This window comes from Eurosta solidaginis, chromosome 5 (genome assembly GCF_040869045.1).
Source record: "Eurosta solidaginis isolate ZX-2024a chromosome 5, ASM4086904v1, whole genome shotgun sequence".
Taxonomy (NCBI): domain Eukaryota; kingdom Metazoa; phylum Arthropoda; class Insecta; order Diptera; family Tephritidae; genus Eurosta; species Eurosta solidaginis.
The window spans coordinates 3,918,743-3,940,395 of record NC_090323.1 but is presented as its reverse complement, the minus strand read 5'-3'; the positions used below and the strand labels follow the sequence as shown (position 1 = coordinate 3,940,395).

The 21,653-nt window shown below is 36.5% G+C and overlaps 2 protein-coding genes across 5 annotated transcripts in view; both read right to left on the bottom strand.

Moving 5' to 3' along the window:
• Positions 1-3,533: 3,533 nt before the first annotated feature.
• On the bottom strand, positions 3,534-4,923 carry LOC137254007 (RNA-binding protein 25-like). Its single transcript, XM_067791663.1, has one exon. The coding sequence runs from the start codon at positions 4,921-4,923 to the stop codon at positions 3,763-3,765; it is 1,161 nt and encodes a 386-aa protein (XP_067647764.1). The 3' UTR covers positions 3,534-3,762.
• A 91-nt stretch (positions 4,924-5,014) lies between these two features.
• dysc (dyschronic) overlaps positions 5,015-21,653 on the bottom strand; it is a 249,972-nt gene continuing 233,333 nt past the window's right edge. The window contains exons 13-17 of one of the 4 annotated variants that reach the window (XM_067791659.1): positions 19,713-19,793; positions 13,861-13,947; positions 5,387-5,581; positions 5,221-5,313; positions 5,015-5,151 (exon numbers count right to left, since the gene is read on the bottom strand). In XM_067791659.1, coding sequence (XP_067647760.1) covers positions 5,023-5,151; positions 5,221-5,313; positions 5,387-5,581; positions 13,861-13,947; positions 19,713-19,793 — 585 coding nt within the window. In that variant the 3' untranslated portion in view covers positions 5,015-5,022. The remainder of the gene's footprint in view (positions 5,152-5,220; positions 5,314-5,386; positions 5,582-13,860; positions 13,948-19,712; positions 19,794-21,653) is intronic. The other 3 variants (XM_067791661.1, XM_067791660.1, XM_067791662.1) reach the window with 3 other exon arrangements.

The window sequence follows — 21,653 nt, the reverse complement described above, 5'->3', positions numbered from 1 at the left end:
GGCTTTGCATGACAGAAGAACTCTAATCTCACTCATGCTTGACTTTAGCATGAATTGCTCTGATTTATCTAATTTGTTCATTCGGCATAATAGATTCTTTATCTAAATAACTAATAAAACGAATTATGATATGAATGAACCTATAACTAGGACTATACATCTAGCAAATCGATTCAGTAGTGTTCTTAATTTTAATAACAGCTTATATAAGTTTAAGCTTGAAGTGTTTTCTATTTTTAATTAGTCTGTAACAAAGTATGTAGTTATCGACATGTAAGAATTGAAGTAGATTATGGTCAGCGCTAATTTATCAAACACCAAAGGTATGTCTCAATTGGGTGAATCCAATTTAAAGGGGTTGTATAGGAAACTCTCTTAAGGGGTTCCCAGCGCAATATATAGCTTCTCTAACCCTTTTGTCAACCTCACCTACAAGTGGCGATTTCTGTTTCATTGACAGCCGAGGCTCTGGCGACCCCAAGTTCTTCATGGAACTAGAGGGTGGGGAGGACGGGATGGCCTAGAAGGTTTAATGTGATCATATAAATCGTTCCCGAGATGGTCGGACTAGTACCTTAATAGTGCTTTGTTACCGGAACTTACCGGATCTATATGCGACAAAGAACCATCAACAACCGCCCAAAGCCTTCGGGGAGTGTCTTTATCGTTAATACAATAACAGCAAAACATGTACTTTTAGACTGAATGAATTAAATAAGTAAATAAATTGCGCGCACAAAGAAATGACTAGTAATTCAGATTGATATTATTGACTAGTTGACTTAGCACATTTTTTTTAACAGTTGACGACTTAGCACATTTACACATCATATCAAACATCACGTAAAAATTAAAATATTTTTTCTTGTGATCGATGTATTTTGAATTCAGTTTTAAAACTGCATTAAAATACAATTTTTCAAAAAAAGTGACTTAACACATTTTCACATTAAGTAACGGTTTGTTTACTGTAAAAATTGTCGCTAACAGAAAGATCCGTACCTATATTGGAGCGTTCACTGTACCGACAGTTTCAGGCACAAGGCGATAGCAGTGCTTCAAAATACGCCAGTTGTGTTCGCATACACATATAAAATACAGTGTGTCAAACTAAGTATACGTACATACACATTTAACAGAGTATTAAATAAAAGTAAAGTGATTTTTGCACATAAAATCGCTAATTCATATAGATACTACAATTAACTGATATACATTTATATGTGTGAGTTGAAATATAATTAATTTTCTATAATATAATACAGCTAAACATAATAACGAATATTTATTAATATAATAAATACAAATACTATAGACTAAAGTGTACATATTGCTATATAGAAAGGCAAATATGTAGTAGATACTTACTGTGTGTATATATTTGAGTATATGTATGTGTTTTTTGATTCCTTGTATAAACAGTGAGCATAACTATGCTACAATAAATAAGTTCCAATTTTCATCAAATTTGTTTATAAACTAGAAAGGGCTTCGTGCTCCTAGGCGGAACGTTTTGGCTGTTTCTTGCTCAAGTTTCCGGTAGTTTTTATGAAATGAAATTATATAATGCTAGGCCGGTATCAGACATAAATTTGATAAAAAAAAAATATAAAATTTATGCAACCAAGTTGAAATAAAATTTGCCGAGAAAACTTTGTCAGTTTTTTGAAAATAACTAACGTTAATTTATGTGTCGTCCACTTCTGATTGTGTAATCGTAAGCCCGCTGAGACTGTATCCAAACATCCTATACTAGTGAAAGAATGTGACCAGTTGTAAGTTTTATTAAACTAATAAATTGAAAAATGAATTATTTAAAGTTTTGAGCAGTAACTGAATAAAATATTCTACTCTTTTCGACAGCAATGCCCTAGTTAATAAAGATTTAAAGTATTTTCTAAGTGTAGGGGATAGAGGAGTAAATTTTAGCAGCACTGTTGTTGTTTTAGTGTGTTGAATATTTTTTTGGGTGTTTTGGGTATTTTTTTGTATTTTTTTTAAATTTTTTTATACAATTTTTTTTTAATTTTTTGTTTTATTTTTGTTTTTTGGTGGTTGGATAAATTGATATCTTTTTCATATTTTTTCTGCTAACGTTTACATTTTGTTTTGTGTTTCTGATTTGGGTTCTGTTGAGATACTCATTCGTGTAAAATTGTGGATTGTTTATAACCAGTGTGGCAGTGTTTTATTGATACGAATAAATTTCATAATATATATATAGTATTGAAATAGTGGGAGTTCGAGTATGAGTTCTTTAAAAAAATTCTTTTTTCTTTTTTGAGGTCTAATTAGTAAGAGCTAATGCCGCCAGATCAGTTAAGAATTTCGAAATCTTCCAAAAATACTAAACTTTTTATTTATTTGTTACTAAAAACTTTAAACTTATTTCTTCAATTACGAAATTTCACAATGCGAACTGTGGTCTGTAACTGGATATACATATATAGCTAAAAATGTTAATTTTAATGTGCTGATAAATTTTATTTATAATCGCGAGCTCTAGCTTCAGAACTAATTTGAAGAATGCCCTATCTCGGGTTTTCATTTAAAAACACCCTAACTATAAACTCGTCAAATACAATTCACTTTAACGTTAAATTCTGAGATAGGGCAATGTGCAGCGGAACTCTGGAACAGAGAGTTTTCGAAACAATTCCTGAGATACAGAGTTTTTGCTAAGTATTCTTAGATATCGCGTTTTCGAACTGGCAGCCGAATATGGTGATATTCCCTCAGCCGAATGGTTAAAACTTACTTGAATAATTGCTTACAAAACTCCCATTAGCTGCGCCCGCAATTTCAAGCGTTTAAAAGTTTTAAACTAATACTAATGAAAACTACCTAATCAGAAGCAGCTAAACGCAATAAAATACAGCCTTACATTACTTTTGTTCTCGTATAATTGAGTATCTCTCGTTTGTATGTGTGGTGGTTGGTGAGTAGTGTTGTGAAAACTGCAAAACAGACAAGTGTGTACCTAATTGTGGGTGTGAGTGTAAAAAAGCTAAAAATTAGAGCAAATAAAGCACACTATTTTTTGATTTTTTTTTATAATTTTTTTTCTAGGAAAGAGAGAAGTTCCAAGCGTTACCAGTATGAGAAAGCGTACTTAATAGGGAGGAGAGCATGTTAGGTGAAGAAAGCTGAAGTGAAACGAACGGCGGCGCTATGTAGAGAGTTAAGTAGTTGGTTATCAGAGAAATTGCAGCTATGTAGTGGAGAACGGCAGAACTTCGGCTGTTTGTTCGGCTTTAAGACAAGGCTTATTAGGTCGGAAATGCCGAGTTAAGGTTTGGTATGCAGCTCGAACTTTGTCCGAAAGCTTCCCATGATTTGTTTCTAAATTAAGGCTTTAAAACTTGTGCGGTCCAAGTTCAGCTTAGATTTACCAATCGGTTCGACTTCGATTCACCTTTTTTTAAACTCGATATTCGGCCGTTTTCTACTACTTGTGTTGTGATATTTCAGTCGCTAGATGCTCTACGTGTGTTGGTTTAAGGCGGGGCAATTCAAACTACTAAGTTTACCAATTTGTTCTGATGTTTTCTCTATTTTATGTATTTTTCAATTGTTTTTGTGTTGTTTAATGTTTTTTGTTTTGTTTGTTAATATCTTTATTGTACTTGTTGTTTTAACTGCGATAGATAATTCAAATTTCAAGCATTAAATTTCTTTTTGTTGTTGGTGGTAAATTTCGTTTTGCAAAAATTCTCTAATTCGTATTTTCTGTATGCTTCTTGGTTTTGTTGTTTTTTCTTCTTATTGGTAAACGGAATTATAATTTTTGTTATTGTAATGTGTTTCTTGTTGTTGATGTTGGTGGTGTTCATGTTCTTGTTGTTGATGATGTTGATGTTTGTGTGCTGATGGCGATGGGTGTTCAGGTCTAGACACGCGTTGCCTCTCATATTCATGTTCGTGAGCGTAATCATGCGCTCGTTCACATTCTCGTTCATGCTCACGCTCATATCGACGCTGGCGTACATCGTGCGCCATTCCTTGTTCACGTTCGTACTCATGATCTACATAATCACGTTCACGTGCATACTCACGATCGCGTTGATAAGCATAGTCACGATCATGCTCACGTTCCAATTCACGAGCACGCTCATGTTCATCTTCATGCAGTCGTTCATCTTCGCGTGCTCGTTGTCGTTCATCTCCTAGCGATCGCTGGCGTTCATCTTCGCGCACTCGTTGACGTTCATCTTCATGCGCTCGTTGTTGTTCATCCTCACGCAATCTTTGGCGCTCATCTTCACGTGCCCGTTGGCGTTCATCTTCATATATTCGATGGCGTTCATGCTCGCGCTCTTTCGTGCGATCGCTTTCGCGTTGAGACCCTTTTCGTTCAAGATCACGTCTTTTTTCGTGTTGTTGTTGTTGTGCTGCTGATTGACGGCGTTGTACAGATGACTGACGATGATGTTGTTGTTGTTGTTGAGGATGTGTGCTACGTGTTGGTGTTTGTTCACGTGATGTTGGCGCAGATGCAGTTGGTGTTGTGGTTTTTAATGCGGCCGCTCTCGCGCGTTCGGCTACTATAAGTTTTTGTTGTTGCTGCTGTTGCGTACTTTTTGTTGGTGTTGTTGTCGCTGACGTTGGTGTTGTGTGTCGATGTTGTGTTGTATTCTTAGCGTATTGAGCGCTCGACGTTTGTGTTGTTGCTCCCATCGTTGCTTGGTGTTGTGGTGTAGTTGTTTGTGGTGTATGTTGCGTATGCGCTCGTGTTGTTGCGGCACTACGTGGTTGCTGGTGATGTTGATGTTGCTGCTGCTGATGTGTTGCCGCTGATATATGATGTTGTATAGTCGCTGATGCAGAATGATGATGTTGATGAGTTGGGTTATTGATGGATTTAATGTTGAGTGGCAGTGGCGGTGGATTTTTAGCTTTTGTTAATGGTATTGGTGTTGGCATTGGTTTTTGCGTTGTCGTTAAATCGATACCCCATTCGTAAAGGAACTCAAGCTTTTGTCGTTCCAAAGGGTCATCACTAGCCGGCAGGGCAAGCAAATGTTAGGCTTCTAAGAAGATAAGCGCTGTTGGTTTTGGTTCAAGATTTGATTTTTTCGCTTCGACAACTAAAAATGTTATGTCAGCCTTTTCTCGATTCGAAAAACATTCGGCTATTAGACGTGCAACCTCCTGTGATAAATGAAAACATACAAATAAATTAGATCATGCAGCAAACAACTCACTAATATTTGGACATACCTGATGATGAAGACCTTCGACCTTATTACCGTCCACCTCAAGTATCAGTTGCCCAACTTCCAGGCCGCCCGCTTCATATGCTGCACCATTTTCCTAAAAAAAATAGTTGACCGGAATTATTACCCATGTAATGGAAAGAAGAGCACACGCGTACAGAGTTACTTACATGGATATTAATTATTCTAGGAAGCGGATGTTTTGTGTTAGCACCACCTTCGATAGCAATACCTAAAATAGGTTTAGTTTTCTTAACAGTAATGTGTAAGTTGCCTCTATGATCAGGTACGACGTTTGGATTGTGTTCGTGTGTTTTTTGTTCAGTCGTTGAACCATTTTGCTCAGCCGAAAGGCGCTGCATGGACTGAAAAAGGAAAGTTTGAAAAAATTGATAACTTATTTATGTATGTGCAATTAACTTAGTAACTTTGACAACTTAAACCCTCATTTGATAAAAGTAAATAGGTGACAATGCACAGTGGGTTAGTAGCTTAAAAACTGACGTGAGTGAGAGAGATGATATTTATTATAGTAAACAACACTTATTCACAAAAAAGAAGTTAGACATCGAGAAAACGGAAAGGTTCTCGTATATGTATTATATTTATATAAATTTGTATATAAAGTAGTAGGTCTACCAAATTAAAAAAACTCTAATTCGGAAAACAATGTCACACAAAAAGATGGTAGGAAACGTTTGAAATTGACATTAAATTATATGAAATTTTTTTAATTTCATCAGTTAAATAGAACTTTTCTTGCAACAGAATGACCATTTTTTTCAGAAAACGGCGACACACTTCTCAAAGATCTCACAATAAATACTAGGGGGTCACAAATTGCTTTGGTAAAGGTTCTAGGAAATATTTCTCTGTGTAAAAAGCCTAACATTTCATCCCAACACTTCAACTGTCCACCGTCAGTCCTTCTATACTATTTTTACCCTCGGAAGTGAAAACGGCACGTAGCTCCTCCTGGGAAGAAATGAAAAAGAGGTGGAAGGAGAAACTATGGAGCTACCAAGTAATAGTATGCAATTTTGCTTTTTCAATGAATAAAACTATACGAGCTGGCCTACAAGTTTTTTTAGATTTTTTTTTCTGCTGTGCGATACCACCGTTCAGAGAAACGCCATGGCTACTTTGTTGCAAAATTTCTGATGTACAGTGTTGCATAATCTTGAGGTTGTCATAATGCCCAGTGGAGACCTTCAGTTGCAAAAAAGAAATGGAAGCTGTTGAGAGAAAAATTGAGCCAAGTTTTTTTCCTATCTTGAAATGGTGTTCATTATAAAGCTTCTCTATTTAATATTTGCTTTTTATGGGTGATATATTTTTGTAAAGGGGGACATGAAGGAAAAGAGAAGAGAAAACAGAGGAAATGGGAAGAAAACGTAGAGGACATTGTAGGAAAGTCGGAAAAGTAAGAGTAAAGTAAGAAAAATAGTAATGGTTAGAGATAAAGTAGTAAAGAGAGGTTAACAGGAAGATTAATAATAAGGATAATATTAAGACTAATAGAGGTACACTTGTATAAGAAGAGCAAGAGAAGGACAAGTAGGAAGAGTTACGAAAGAATGAAAGGGATAGGGAAATTGAATTGGCCGATCAGGGTAAACTAGAAAGTGCAGAGAGGAGAGGAGATAAGATATGAAGGGTGTTAGACTGAGGTGCAGAGCAGGTGGATAGATAGAGAAAGCCAGAATAATGTCTGTCGGGATTGATCATACGGCTAAGAGTATTTCTTTTTTATTCAAACGTTTTCAGGATTAGCCAGAGCTGCTAAAAAAAAGTTCTGAAAAGCCAACGTTGTTTTTGTACTATCAGGTAAATCTGTAAGCTCTGATTAGTTGAAGCGTCGTTACTCTAAAACCTCTACCGCTATATATTCTCACACCAAACACCTCTTTCTGCTCTATGGGCCTACTTCGGCGCTTGGTTTACATAGATCAATGTTGAGTCCGTATATCATCAATCCCGAGTTTTCGTATTACAAGCATCCCGGATAGTCATTCGTAACTTTATGATATTTTACCAGATAGTCAATCATCTAATTGACGCCAACAGTATGTTTACATATTCCTTTGTTGTGGACAATATGATACTTTGAAGATTCAGCCATTCAGTTCCGTTGACTAAAACTTTTCCATTTCCTCTCAGGAAAAAAAATTAACCTTACACGAAAGGAAATACAGACCGCATGTGCTATTTTCTAGCATGTTACTTTGTATTTCAGAAAGGCGTTAATGTAGTATTTTTTTATGATACTGCAAAGATCAGTGCAGCAGATAAGACAAGAAGCAACACTTGAATTTAAAAAGGCGAACAATTTCAAATGCAACTAAATTTTGCAATATTGGCTTCAACTGTCTGGTTTTATTGCATTGCGGAACAGATCCGGAGGATTTGGGTTTTCTTCATCTTTCATTTGCAAATGATTAAGAATCATTTGTGCCTATTTCCATATTGATTTCCGAAAATTTAAGCATTGTTTTTCGGATTATTTCGGGGCGACTTCGGGATTATTTCTGGATTTGCTATGTTCGTCTTAGGAATAACTTTTTTTTTAAATCATTATAGGCCTGAGCCTAAATAAATGTAGTGAATGGGTTGTTGAACCATTTTATGCCTATCCAACACCACTGAACATCGTCTAAGTCAATGCAAGCCTTCACATATAAAAATAGTATTGCACTTCATAAAATTGTTTCTGTTTCGGTGTATGGATTTGGTTGTGTTGTGTGTATTTACATAATAAAATAAAAGAGAAAAAACCGAAATTGCAGTTAGTAAGATTGAGTTCTAAAATTGTTAGCTATATTATATAGGGTGAGAATTCACTAATCGGTTAATTAGCAGGCAGCAAAATCATAAACTAAGTAGTAAATATCGTTAAAGGAATTTATGCTAAGAGGATTTGAATTTAATAATAATAACAGTGTGTTCGCATTTCAGTATAGATAATTTATTCTAGCAAGCTTAGCCAATTCCAATTTCATAAAAAGATAGAAATTATAGGATAAACTAAGTTTTAGTATGCAGTGAGCTAAATTATTTTATAGAGTTCTGAGTCACTTCAGAAAGATTTTCGGTTGCAAATTTGGTGAATTGTGTTGAAAATAATGAAAGTTGAAGAGCGAAAAAGAAAGCGCACTGTATGAAAGTTTCCAAATGATTATTGGTTGAGAATGTGTTAAATGCTTGCTTGATGAAACGACTTAGGAATAATCTAATATATATTATAAATGGGAAAGTTTGGATGTTAAGATGTTTGGATGTTTAGATGTTTGGATGTTTGGATGTTTGGATGTTTGGATGTTTGTCCAGACGTTTGTCTTTGTGACTCAATAACGCAAGAACGGCTGGACCGATTTGGATGAAATTTTGCACACATATAGCCAATAGTCTAGAAGGATCTATTAGCTATATATTTTTCAAAAGGGGCGTGGTCCCCGCCCCCTAGGAACAGTTATAATTTAATTATTATATTTTTTCGTCTTTGCGACTGAATCACGCCAGAATGGCTACACGGATTTTGATGAAATTTGGGACACAGACAGTAGTCTACTAGCGAAATTTTTTTCGAACATGGATAGAGGGGTGGCGGTCCCACGACCCTTCGAGAAATTATTTTTCATAATTTTTACACATTATAACTTTACGTATACTGGCCTTCACCAATATCACAGACTCAAGGGGTCAAATAAGTCGAGGGCTTACAAAGTAAGCAGTGACACCCTCCGCCCGCCCCCCTTTATCTCCCCCACTGGTGTAAAATCCATAAATTGTTATAACTCAATCTAAATTTTCTCCTAAATCAATAGTTTTTGGTATCTATTACATACAGAACGAGATCTAGACAATTTTGGAGGAACGATCAGTGGTCCTCTCCTCTACTCCCGCCATCCGCCCTCCATCAATTGTTTTTATTAGCACGCTTCTATTAGCTTTACCTGTATGTTTCTATCAAACTTTTTATTCGCTCCAATGCGCCTGCTGCCTTATTAACATGGTTTTATAATTAGCTTCACCTTATTTGTGATCCCGTAAGGGTCATATCGAGACCCTTCCGGGATCATTTCTGGATGGTTTTCGGGATCGGTCCGGGATTACGCCGGGGTAATTTCGGGACTTTTTCGGGACTATTTCGGGATCATTTTGGGACCCTTCCGGGATCATTTCTGTATAGTTTACGGGATCCGTCCGGGATCCCGTCGGGGTTATTTTGGAACATTTTCGGGACTATTCCGGAATCATTTCGGGACTATTTCGCGATCATTTGGGGACCCTTCCGGCATCATTTCTGGATGGTTTTCGGGATCCGTGCGGGATCTCGTCGGGGTCATATGGGGACTTTTTCGGGATCATTTGTGGGCTCTTCCGGCATCATTTCTGGATGGTTTTCGGGATCCGTCCGGGATATCGTCGGGGTCATTTGGGGACTTTTTCGGGATCATTTGGGGACTTTTTCGGGATCATTTGGGGGCTCTTCCGGCATCATTTCTGGATGGTTTTCGGGATCCGTCCGGGATCTCGTCGGGGTCATTTGGGGACTTTTTCCGGATCATTTTGGGGCTCATCCGGCATCATTTCTGGATGGTTTTCGGGATCCGTCCGGGATCCCGTCGGGGTCATTTCGGGACTCTTTCGCGACTAATACGGGATCATTTGGGACCCTTTCGGCATCATTTCTGGATGGTTTTCGGGATCCGTCCGGGATCCCGTCGGGGTCATTTCGGGACTTTTTCGCGACTAATACGGGATCATTTGGGAACCCTTTCGGCATCATTTCTGGATAGTTGTCGGGATCCCGTCACGGTCATTTCGGGACTATTAGGGGATCATTTGAGGACCTTTCCGGCATCATTTCTGTATTGTTTTCGGAATCCTTTCGGGATCCCGTCAGTGTCATTTTGGGACTTTTTTGGGGCTAATACGGGATCATTTGGGGATCCTCTAGGGGTCGTTTCGTGACTTTTTCTGTTTTATTTCGGGATCATTTGGGGACCCTTCCGGCATAATTTCTTGATGGTTTGCCGGATCCATCAGGGCCATTTCGGGACCATTTTGGGATCATTTGGGGACCCTTCCGAGATCATTTCTGGATCCGTCCGGGATGCCGTAGGAGCCATTTCGGGATTTTTTGTTACTTTTCCGGGATAGTTTTTGGACCCTTCCGGGATCATTTCTGGATCTGTGCGGGATCCCATCTGGGTCATTTCCGGACTATTTCGGGATCATTTTGGGATCCTTCCGGAATCATTTCTGTATGGTTTTCGCGATCCGTCGTTGATTCCCTCGGAGCCATTTCGGAACCTTTTCTGGAGTATGTCGGGGTCATTTGGGGACTTTTTCGGGATCATTTGGGGCTCTTCCGGCATCATTTCTGGATGGTTTTCGGGATCCGTGCGGGATCTCGTCGGGGTCATTTGGGGACTTTTTCGGCATCATTTCTGGATGGTTTTCGGGATCCGTCCGGGATATCGTCGGGGCCATTTGGGGACTTTTTCGGGATCATTTGGGGGCTCTTCCGGCATCATTTCTGGATGGTTTTCGGGATCCGTCCGGGATCCCATCAGGGTAATTTCGGGACTATTAGGGGATCATTTGTGGACTTTTCCGGCATCATTTCTGGATAATTTTCGGTATCCGTTCGGGATGCCGACGAGGTCATTTCGGGATTATTTCGGGATCATTTGGGATACCTACCGGCATCATTTCTGGATGGTTTTTGGGATTCGTCCGGGATCCCGTCGGGGTCATTTCGGGACTTTTTCTCGACTAATACGGGATCATTTGCGGACCCTTTCGGCATAATTTCTGGATAGTTGTCGGGATCCGTTCGGGATCCCGTCACGGTCATTTCGGAACCATTAGGGGATCATTTGAGGACTTTTCCGGCATCATTTCTGGATAGTTTTTGGAAACCTTTCGGGATCCCGTCAGGGTCATTTCGGGGCTTTTTCGGGATCATTTAAGGATGGCTTTCAGGATTCGTCCGTTAACCCGTCAGGGTAATTTCTGGACTTTTCCGAGACTATTTCGGGATCATTTTGGGACCTTCCCAAGATCATTTCTGGATGGATTTCGGGATTTGTCCGGGATGCCCTCAGGGTCACTTTGGGATTATTAGGTGAGCATTTGAGGACCGTTCCGGCATCACTTCTGGATGGTTTTCGGTATCCGTTCAGATTCCCGTCGGAATAATTGCGGGACTTTTTCGGGATCATTGGGGTCCCTTCCAAAATCATTTCTGGATGGTTTTTGGGATTCGTCCGGCATCCCGTCGGGGTATTTCGGGACTTTTTCTCGACTAATACGGGATCATTTGCGGGCCCTTTCGGTATCATTTGTGGATAGTTGTCGGGATCCGTTCGGGATCCCGTCAGGGTCTTTTCGGAACTATTGGGAGATCATTTGAGGACCTTTCCGGCATCATTTCTGGTTAGTTTTCGGGATCCTTTCCGGGTCCCATCAGGGTCATTTCGGGACTTTTTCGGCATCATTTAAGATTGGTTTTCAGGATTCGTCCGGTATCCGTCAGGGTAATTTCTGGACTTTTCCCAGACTATTTCGGGATAATTTTGGGACCCTCCCAAGATCATTTCTGGATGGATTTCGGGATCTGTCCGGGATGCCGTCAGGGTCATTTTGGGACTATTAGGTGATCATTTGAGGACCTTTTCGGCATCACGACTTTTTCTCGACTAATACGGGATCATTTGCGGGCCCTTTCGGCATCATTTCTAGATAGTTGTCGGGATCCGTTCGGGATCCCGTCAGGGTCTTTTCGGAACGATTAGGTGATCATTTGAGGACATTTCCGGCATCATTTCTGGATAGTTTTCGGGATCCTTTCGGGGTCCAGTCAGGGTCATTTCGGGACTTTTTCGGGATCATTTAGAGATGGCTTTCAGGATTCGTCCGGGAACCCGTCAGGGTAATTTCTGAACTTTTCCGAGACTATTTCGGGATAATTTTGGGACCTTCCCAAGATCATTTCTGGATGGATTTTGGGATCAGTCCGGGATGCCGTCAGGGTCATTTTGGTATTAGGTGATCATTTGAGGACCTTTCCGGCATCACTTCTGGATGGTTATCGGTATCCGATCAGGATCCCCTCGGAATCATTGCGGGACTTTTTCGGGATCATTTGGGGTCCCTCCCAAGATCATTTCTGGATGGATTTCGGGATCTGTCCGGGATCCCGTCAGGGTCATTTAGGGGTGCGTTCGAGATCCCGTCAGGGTCATTTCGGGACTTCTTCGGGAATATATTGGGATCATTTCTGGATGGTTTATGGGATCCGTCCATGACCCATTAAGGGTCATTTCGGGACTATTAGGTGATCATTTGAGGACCTTTCCGGCGTCACTTCTGGGTGATTTTGGGTATCCGTTCGGGATCCCGTCGGAATCAATGCGGGACTTTTACGGAATCATTTGGGATTCCTTCCGGCATCATTTCTGGATGGTTTTCGGGATTTGTCCGGGATCCCGTCGGGGTTATTTCGGGACCTTTTCGGGGCTAATACGGGATCATTTGGGGATCCTCTAGGGGTCGTTTCGTGACTTTTTCTGTATTATTTCGGGATCATTTTGGGACCCTTTCGGCATAATTTCTGGATGGTTTGCCGGATCCATCAGGGTCATTTCGGGACCATTTTGGGATCATTTGGGGACCCTTCCGAGATCATTTCTGGATCCGTCCGGGATGCCGTAGTAGCCATTTCGGGATTTTTTGTTACTTTTCCGGGATAGTTTTTGCACCCTTCCGGGATCATTTCTGGATCTGTGCCGGATCCCATCTGGGTCAATTCCGGACTATTTCGGGATCATTTTGGAATCCTTCCGGAATCATTTCTGTATGGTTTTCGCGATCCATCGTGGATCCCCTCGGAGCCATTTCGGAACTTTTTCTGGAGTTAGTCGGCATAATTTAGGGACCCTTCCTGGATATTTTCTGGATGGTTTCTGAGATCCGTCCGGGAGCCCGTCATGGTAATTTCGGAACTTTTTCGGGACTATTTCGGGATCAATTTGGTACCCTTCAGGCATCATTTCTGTGTGGTTATCTGGATAAGTCTAGAATCGTGTCGTTGTCATTTCGGGTTTTTTTGGGACTACTTCGGGAACTTTTGGAAACACTTCCGGGGCGTTTCTGGATGGTTTTCGGGATCCGTCCGCGACAGCATCGGGGTCATTTCGTGGCTTTTTCTGAATAATTTCGTTATCATTTTGGGATCCTATCAGGTTATCAGCTCATAAAGTTCTTTTTTTTACTCAATTACAAAAATAAAATGCATTAGACAGAAAAAAAATTTTAAACAGATAACTTTATAAGCAGGCTAACGTGAATAGCCCACATATTTCATTTTCTCCTTGCGGACGGGGCCGCGGGTAAAGGCTAGTGAAAAATAAATATGTTGATTGTATGATTTTTGTGTTGGATTTGCGTGTGCAATGAAAGTTCAAAAATCAAAGTAAAAAAATTCAATGACTGCTTTAAAAATTTAATAGCGATTTTCTTTCAATTTTGCTAAATTAAAAAAAAAACTTGCATGTAACTGTAATTCCTAATACTTATTAGCAAACTTTCTTACCACCCCTCGCTTTGCATTTTCGTTTGTAATGCCAACACTCACCTGATGCCTGCGTACACCCTTATCGCCGAGCAGTGTGCCTCCTTCCTCCTTCATATCGAAACTTCTCGAAAGTTTTGTGGCCAACTCCTATTTTGTGTATTTTTTTTTTTCAATTTCATAAATTGTTTTGTGTTTGATTTATTTGTGTTGAATTGCAAATTTTGACGAGCCAATTAGCGATTTGGTCGGAATTTACAAATGATTTCAATGATTTCAAAAGCAATTTTGATTTTGCACATTAGTGAGTTTTTGTTGTTGTGTTTTGTATAAATGCAAATATTAAAGTAGACGAAAATTGAAGATAAAAAAGTGACAAAGAAATAATTTTGCATAAGAACATGTGAATTCAACAAAAATTTCTCAATAACGCATTTATTGAATTAAAAAATGTTTTTCAACAGATTTTTTTCATTTTGAACTTTTTGTAAAAAATTGCAGTGGTTTCGAGTTTTGAAAAATTGTTTTCTTAAAATTTTTGAAATATATTCTTGTATGCTTCTGAGTGTGAGATGAGTTTTCAAAAACGTTGTACGAAATGCAGGAATTTTTATGTGAAGGGGAATATGTCATTTATGAAATTTAAAGTGCTAAAAAATTTTCAGTGGAAATTTTTGAAGAAAAATATTTCTTATAAATTTACAATAGAGCAACTAATGAAAATTCGCCAACGTTGAAACAATCATTTAATTTGCTTTGTTTCCATAACTAAAGGGCGAGCGTTTATTTAAAATTTAAAAGGTTCAGTTTGTTTCAAAATGATTTGTTATATTGGTAGGGCCACCAAAAAATGGCGTTAAAGACCAACTAATATTTTCTCATTAAGAATTTCTGCTATTAACAATTTAAATTAAGGAAAAATTTAGATTTTTAGTTATAAAAAATTAAGTATAAGCAAATAACTACAACGAAACACAGTTTAAGATTTATTTTTGAGTAATTAGAGCTATGCGACTAATCGATTACGCTCAATAATAGTTAGCCAATTCATAAATAATAACATTTATTTATTTACTTCCATATTTGATTATGCACGGCAAAAGATTATTCAACTTATCAATTATTTGATTACTTGAACAACAAATTAATTGAGCAATGGCTATTTTGAGTAATCACAATTTGGATTAAGAGATTAATCACATTATTTAGTTGCTATTAGCTCTCAGCGACAAAAATTGATTAACTAAAATTCTAGCTATTGACTAAATTAATCACTTCATTATAATATTAGATTAACGAAGATAGAATTTTACTCAAGCTGTCAACATTCGCTTAATTAGTGGCATTCTATTAGTCACATGTTGAATAATAGTCGTAATTTTGCTGCAGTATTTTACAATGCCTCTAATCAAATGATCAAAATCATTTCTTAAGTTACTGCATGAATCGATTGATTTATATTTTTGCCTAACTAAAACAGAAGTGTGCTAAACGAATTAGTATTTATTTTTAAGCAGAGATAAAATGGCCATTTTGAACAATCTTTTGTTGAGCATATTAAACAAACATATATGACTATGTAATAAATGTCATACGACTAAACCATTACTTACAATTTCAATTGATTTTTTTCTCAAGTTACTATAGTAATCAATTAGTTATGCTGTTTGATTGATCAGAACTAAAGATTACTCAACTTATCCATATTTGCTTTGATCGAAGAGAGAACCATTTGTGTAATTAATGACTTTTGTAATTAGTATTATGCAATGTATCTGTTACCTTAAAATTTTGATTGATGAGTACACAAATTACGACTTTCATCAGCTATTTCGAATATAAGAATATTCGAAACATATATTTACTCAAGAATAAATATTTAGATCAATCAAAAAATAAATAATTTGGTAATGGATTTCTTGACTAATCGTATATTGATTAAAGTTATTAAACACATCTGTGGCACATTTGGTACCTTCCTTACAGTATAGGATAGAAATAAAGCTCCAAAAATTCTTCTTGAATTGGTATTTGATTCAAATCAAAAATCGAAGTAAAAATTATTTGATTTTTAAGATTTATCGAATAGAAAACATCGCTCAACTAAATATATGCAAGAGACAAATCTGGTATACATTTTTTTTTAATTACTTATTTAAAGATAAAATTTCCAAGATCATATTCATATTGACATATGGAAATTCCTGTTTTGTGATGTTTCAAGTGCATTACGTTTTATGTATGTGTGTATGGAAGTATTTAAATATGCATTGCATTGTGCTAATTTTCTATTAGGTTTGTGAATCTAAGACATTTACTAAACTAAAAACTCTAACTAAAATTTTTTCTAATAATTATAATTAAAAACTACTACGAACTACTATTTTTCACTACCAAAAAAATTTGCATAACTCAAGCTATTTGCGATTGATGCTAAAGGGATTGGCTAATAAAAGTGACTAACAAAAAGGGCACACAATCACCAGTGATTTATTTGAATATTATGTAATTAATATATAAGTCTAGTCTTAACATACACAAACAAAAGCATAATTATATAAATATTAACAATATGAAGTATGATAGAAAATAGGATAATAAAAGTGTATGAAATGATGTAAACGTGATATTAAACTTTTTTCATAATTTTTCAATATTTTTTTTTTCTTTTTACTTGAGTGAAACATCGTGACGACAAAACGAAGTACCTGCTGTCATCCAGCAAAGAGTCAGCGCATACGCGCCTTGGCAACCACGCTATTGTTGGCAGTCATAATTTCGAAATAGTAAAAGACTTCGTTTATTTGGGAACCAGCATCAACACTACCAACAATATCAGCACTGAAAACCAGCGAAGAATCAATATTGCCAATAAATGCTACTTTGGACTAGGTAGGCAATTGAAAAGTAAAGTCCTCTCTCGGCGAACGAAAATCATACTCTACAAGTCACTTAACGTACCCGTCCTGCTATATGGGACAGAAGCATGGACTATGACAACAGCAGATGTAGCGGCTTTGGGAGTGTTCGAGAGAAAAGTTCTTCGAAAGATGTATGGACCTGTACGCGTTGGCGATGGCGAGTACCGAAGAAGATTTAATGATGAGCTGTACGAGCTGCGCTGGCTAGGCCATGTTATGCGAATGAAAGATGATGCTCCGGCCAAGAAAGTGTTTCTATCGGAACCCGCCTATGGAAGCAGAGGTAGAGGGCGGCCCCCACTCCGTTGGAAGGGCCAGGTGGAAAACGATTTAAACTCTCTTGGTGTTACCAATTGGCGCCGGTTGGCGGAGCGAAGGAGCGACTGGCGCGCCTTGTTGAACGGCCATAACCGTTTAGACGGTTAAGCGCCAATTAAGTAAGTAAGTAAGAAACATCGTGTAATACTTAAAAATAATTTGTATTTGGAGGCACTTTTGTATCTAATATTTTCAGTTTATTTCAAAGATTTCATAGAACGCTCAGTAAAAATGCGTTGATTGTGTCTCAGCACATACTCACTTGCCTTACCGTTGGAATCATAGAATGGATTTTTGAATTACAAGTCAGAAATTCAGAACTCAATCAGCCAAAGTTGGTTTCGTCTGCGATAAACAGAGAGAAATGAGGTGTTTCTACCAAGAAGCTGAGTACATTGGCAAATCAATCAGTAAATAATATAATTTCATAGGGTGTTGATCCAACACGAATTCCATGACCTCTAGTTTCAACATCAGCTCTTTTACAAGCGAATTAGGTCTTTGTGGTTTTTATACTTGTTAACAGTCGATGCTGCAAAAATGCGTATATGAAAATTTTTTTTAAGCTTGGGAATAATATTGAAGATTAAAAGAAACACTTTTTTCAAACTCTAAAGCGAATATTTTACTCAGTGGTGAATACTTTTTGCCGATTCCTCAAAGCCTGTGGAATACTTTTCGGCGCATTTAAAAGTTTTTTGTGTGCTTAATTGTTATTTAACATTTTTCTGCTATTAACAATTACATACGGGCCTGTTTTGGATTTCGATTCCGACCAATTTATTCGGAATCGAAATAGATTGGTGTTCTGAATATCGATTCCGACCAGACTTGTTCGATTTGAAAAGTTTTTTCACAAATCAGTATGTAAACTCCGAAGAGATTTTGGCCGAGCTTCTCTTCCAATTTGCGCCTTATTCCTCTATAATTTTTGATGATGATGATTTATGTCGACTCCGAACGGCAACTGTAAGGCAGACTAATTTTCATGCCAGAAACACACTCGGATTGTTTGCCAAAATACTGCCGAGAGGTAACCCAGTTTAAAAAAAAAATGTTTGATTGAACAAATTTTGTTTCAAATTGTTAATGTTGCTTTGCCCGTGACTTGAACCCAGGACCTTCGATGTGGTAGGTCGAGCACGCTTTCATTACATAACGGCAACCGTCGTATTAAATAAGATTCTACTCTGTTTGCCTCTCGTTTTGAATCGTTTACGAGTTACCTTGTATAATAGTGGCCTTGTGCCAAAAAAAAAATGATAATTTTTTGAAGGTCCGCTTTAAATGAATAATTAGGCATAAATTTTTAACGGAGAGTGCCTCAAGTCGAGTTTCCATTAAATATTAATACAATTTAATGTATTGTAAATAGGCCGTAGTTTTTCGAGCTGCAGGATAAAGCGAAATGATTCACGAAAGTCCAAAAATGACTAAATAGTCGTAAATTGGAACAACAGTCCTCAAGCTCTACTCTGTTCTTACTTCAGCCTATAAAAGAATGTAGTAAAAATGTTAGGTACGAAGTTTTCTCTTAGTAAAATCCCATATTTTTTCTGATGAAAAGCTTATCACAATTTGTTGTACTGTGTTATTTGAAAAAATATGGTAGCCTTGGGTGACTTTCATGCTGAACTGTGCAATTATATTTTTCAAGCTTTTAAGTATTTTTCTTAATAACAACAATATTTTTACGCATTTAATATGTCTTTAATTTCAAAATTTAAATAATTTCTTAAAATTTCATTAAAATTCTATTAATACTTACTTTTTTTTAGATTTCATATTATTTAGTGATTTGCATTTAAAATTAATTAATTGGAAAATGGGATGGAATGGAGTGGAATGGAACAACACAAAATCAAAATAAAAATCTAGTTTGGGTGTAAGAACATTTGTGCATGAGAATTAGAAATATGAAAAAATGAGAACAGAAATATGAAAGCCTGAAAGTGAAACACAAAAATTGCGCGCTAAATTTGTCTTTTGTATGTATGTATGAATGCTTGTCATGATTGTGAATATGCAACGACTGCGGTAGATAGGTGGGTGGGGTGCATTATGCATGTTGTATGATTGTTGTTTTTGCGTGCGCTTTAAATTGTTTGTAAGCAAGCAAAATAGGTACACAAAATGATACGTATAAACCAAAGACTTAAGAAACAAACTTGCGGTGGGCATTGATGAGGACATTGAGGATGGATGTGGTAGGCATTTTAACTAATAAACACAAATAAGCCTAGGATAGTTAAATAACGAGACAGTGCGATTTAGACAATTAACAATTGTTTGTTTATTTTTTAAATGTTGTTTCAAACTTTTTTTTTATATCATTATGCAAACGGAAAATGCAGTGCAACACTTGAACGCAACAATATATATTTACTTAAAATTTGTAAGTTTTTTGTTAAGGCATATAACACATTTGCATTAAATTTTAAAGGTTTATTATGCAAACATTCGGGTTAGTTTTTAAGTATAAGTTAAGTAGATTTATTAAATCAAGTCAAAGTTAGAGATGTGTTAAATATATTTAACAGGCGCATAAGAAGAGTAAAGTTGTTTAAAATTGTGGTAATTTTATAAATTGTTTGCTTGTTTTATTGTTGTTGTTGTTGCTGGTGTTGCTTGTTGCAAAAGGAGGAAATGGGAAATGAAAAATACAATTGCACTTACAAGAGGCCGTCCCCAATACCACGATTTGACACGTTGTGTTAAACCACCCAAATGTGAACGTAGTCCATCTAAGTAGCCACCCTGAAAATGCACAATGAATAAACGAGAAAAAGAAAAAACAAACACACATATTTTTTTTGTTGATTGATTGTTTGGATTTTGTTGGATTTTTCGTTCGTTAATTTAATTCAAATTTTTTTTAATTTGTTGTTGTTTTTTTAGTTTGCAAAATGTTGATTTTTTTTTAAATTGTGTATTTTGATTTTGTTTGTAAATTTTTCAGGAATATACGTTGCAATCGAATTGGGAGTGGAAAAAACAAAATTAAGGCATGAAAGGGGAAAGAAAGAAATATGTATAAGAATTAAAAAGGAAATGGAAAATAATGTAAAAGCTTAACAACTAAACATGTTTTTTCTATGTTTGTTATATTCTTTTAAGAACACAAAGCTGCAGCCACGGGCTACTTTGTGCTACCAAAAGAACACGCCTTATATTGGGTATTATAACTACAGACTACATAAATTAATAAACTATCGAGACTAATTGAATTTATATATATATATATATATAGAATATAAAAAGTATAGGTTATAGCAGAAGTCATATATTTAGTTATTTTAAAGAAAATAACAATTAGAGAGAATATAGAGCTATAGATATGAAACTACTGGAAAGAGTTTTTGATTGAGTTGATGTTGGCTTACAGTGAGCTGAATAAGAACAACATGTATTTTTATCAAGTAACGATCTAATCATTTAACAGTAACCTATATTTAAACACTAACCGTTATTATCCATATATTTATATAACTATCTATGTAGGTATGATACATTGTATATTTGTATGTAGATAGTATGTACTAGGTAATATTAGGTATAAATATGTACGATTGTAATGTTGTGTCAATATGTATGAATATTTAATCAATAATAAACTAACACGTTTAAGTACTTATAGGCCATCAAAAGCTGCTAACTAATTTTAAGTACTGACAATTGTACAGGACGTAGGTACATAGTTTTAAAGTATTACAAATTCTTTTAAACAATAAAATACAAAAAATTTTTGTTTTTTCCTATATTACATGACCCGTGTGTTAACCTATTTACTGCAAAATATCTAAGCGCAATAAAATCAGTAGCTGTACTGCAGAGTACTTTTACCCAACACGCTAACCAAGTGAACCCATCACTTTTTACTAGCTCGCTGCCTAATCACAAATTAGCCTAATTTCTATAACTTAAAGTAGTTGTAAGCTAAATAATATAATTTACGTTTATTTTTTTTTAAGTATTTTCGATTTGTTTTGTGGTAAAAATGCAAGGCTGTGTCACTGATTCAGTTTATTGAGTTTATTATTTTTACGCCCTTTTGCCTGTGAAAACACCAATTTTTTCAAAAAGTCTATACATGTTTTTGAATTGGTTTTGTTAGCCTTAAAAATATTGGTTGTTTTTATATATTTGAATGTGTCTCAGCATAGGTTTTAGCGGTAGGCATAGACTTTAAAGCAGAGGAATTGAATTTGTCTTAGCGTTTGTTTAGAACTTACCTGCTCCTGTTTTAGTGTAGCAACAGTTGTTCCAAGTGATGAGTGGTACGATTATAAGAAGAAGAGATAAAATATAAGATTGTTTTTAATAATTTTGAAATATGCAGGGGTTAAGTTGTTTTACAAATATTTTTGTTATATTAAGTGAAGTTATATATTAATTCGGTTTAATTTAACTTTTGCCATGCAAATAATGAAATTTTAAAAATCACTAGTTAAGATAAGTTTTTATTTTATTATATATATACTCGAAGACCCGGCAGACGTTGTCCTGCCCTAAATTTGGCCAATCTGCATACATTTTAATAAGCTTTTTCCGTCTGACTCTGCCCTCCCCCCTTTCACTTTTTCCAAATCCTTTTATTCACTCCTCCCTCCGTCTTTT

Coding starts and splice junctions, on each gene's coding strand:
- LOC137254007 (XM_067791663.1), bottom strand. CDS start 4,923: ATGCCAACACCAATACCATTAACAAAAGCTAAAAATCCACCGCCACTG.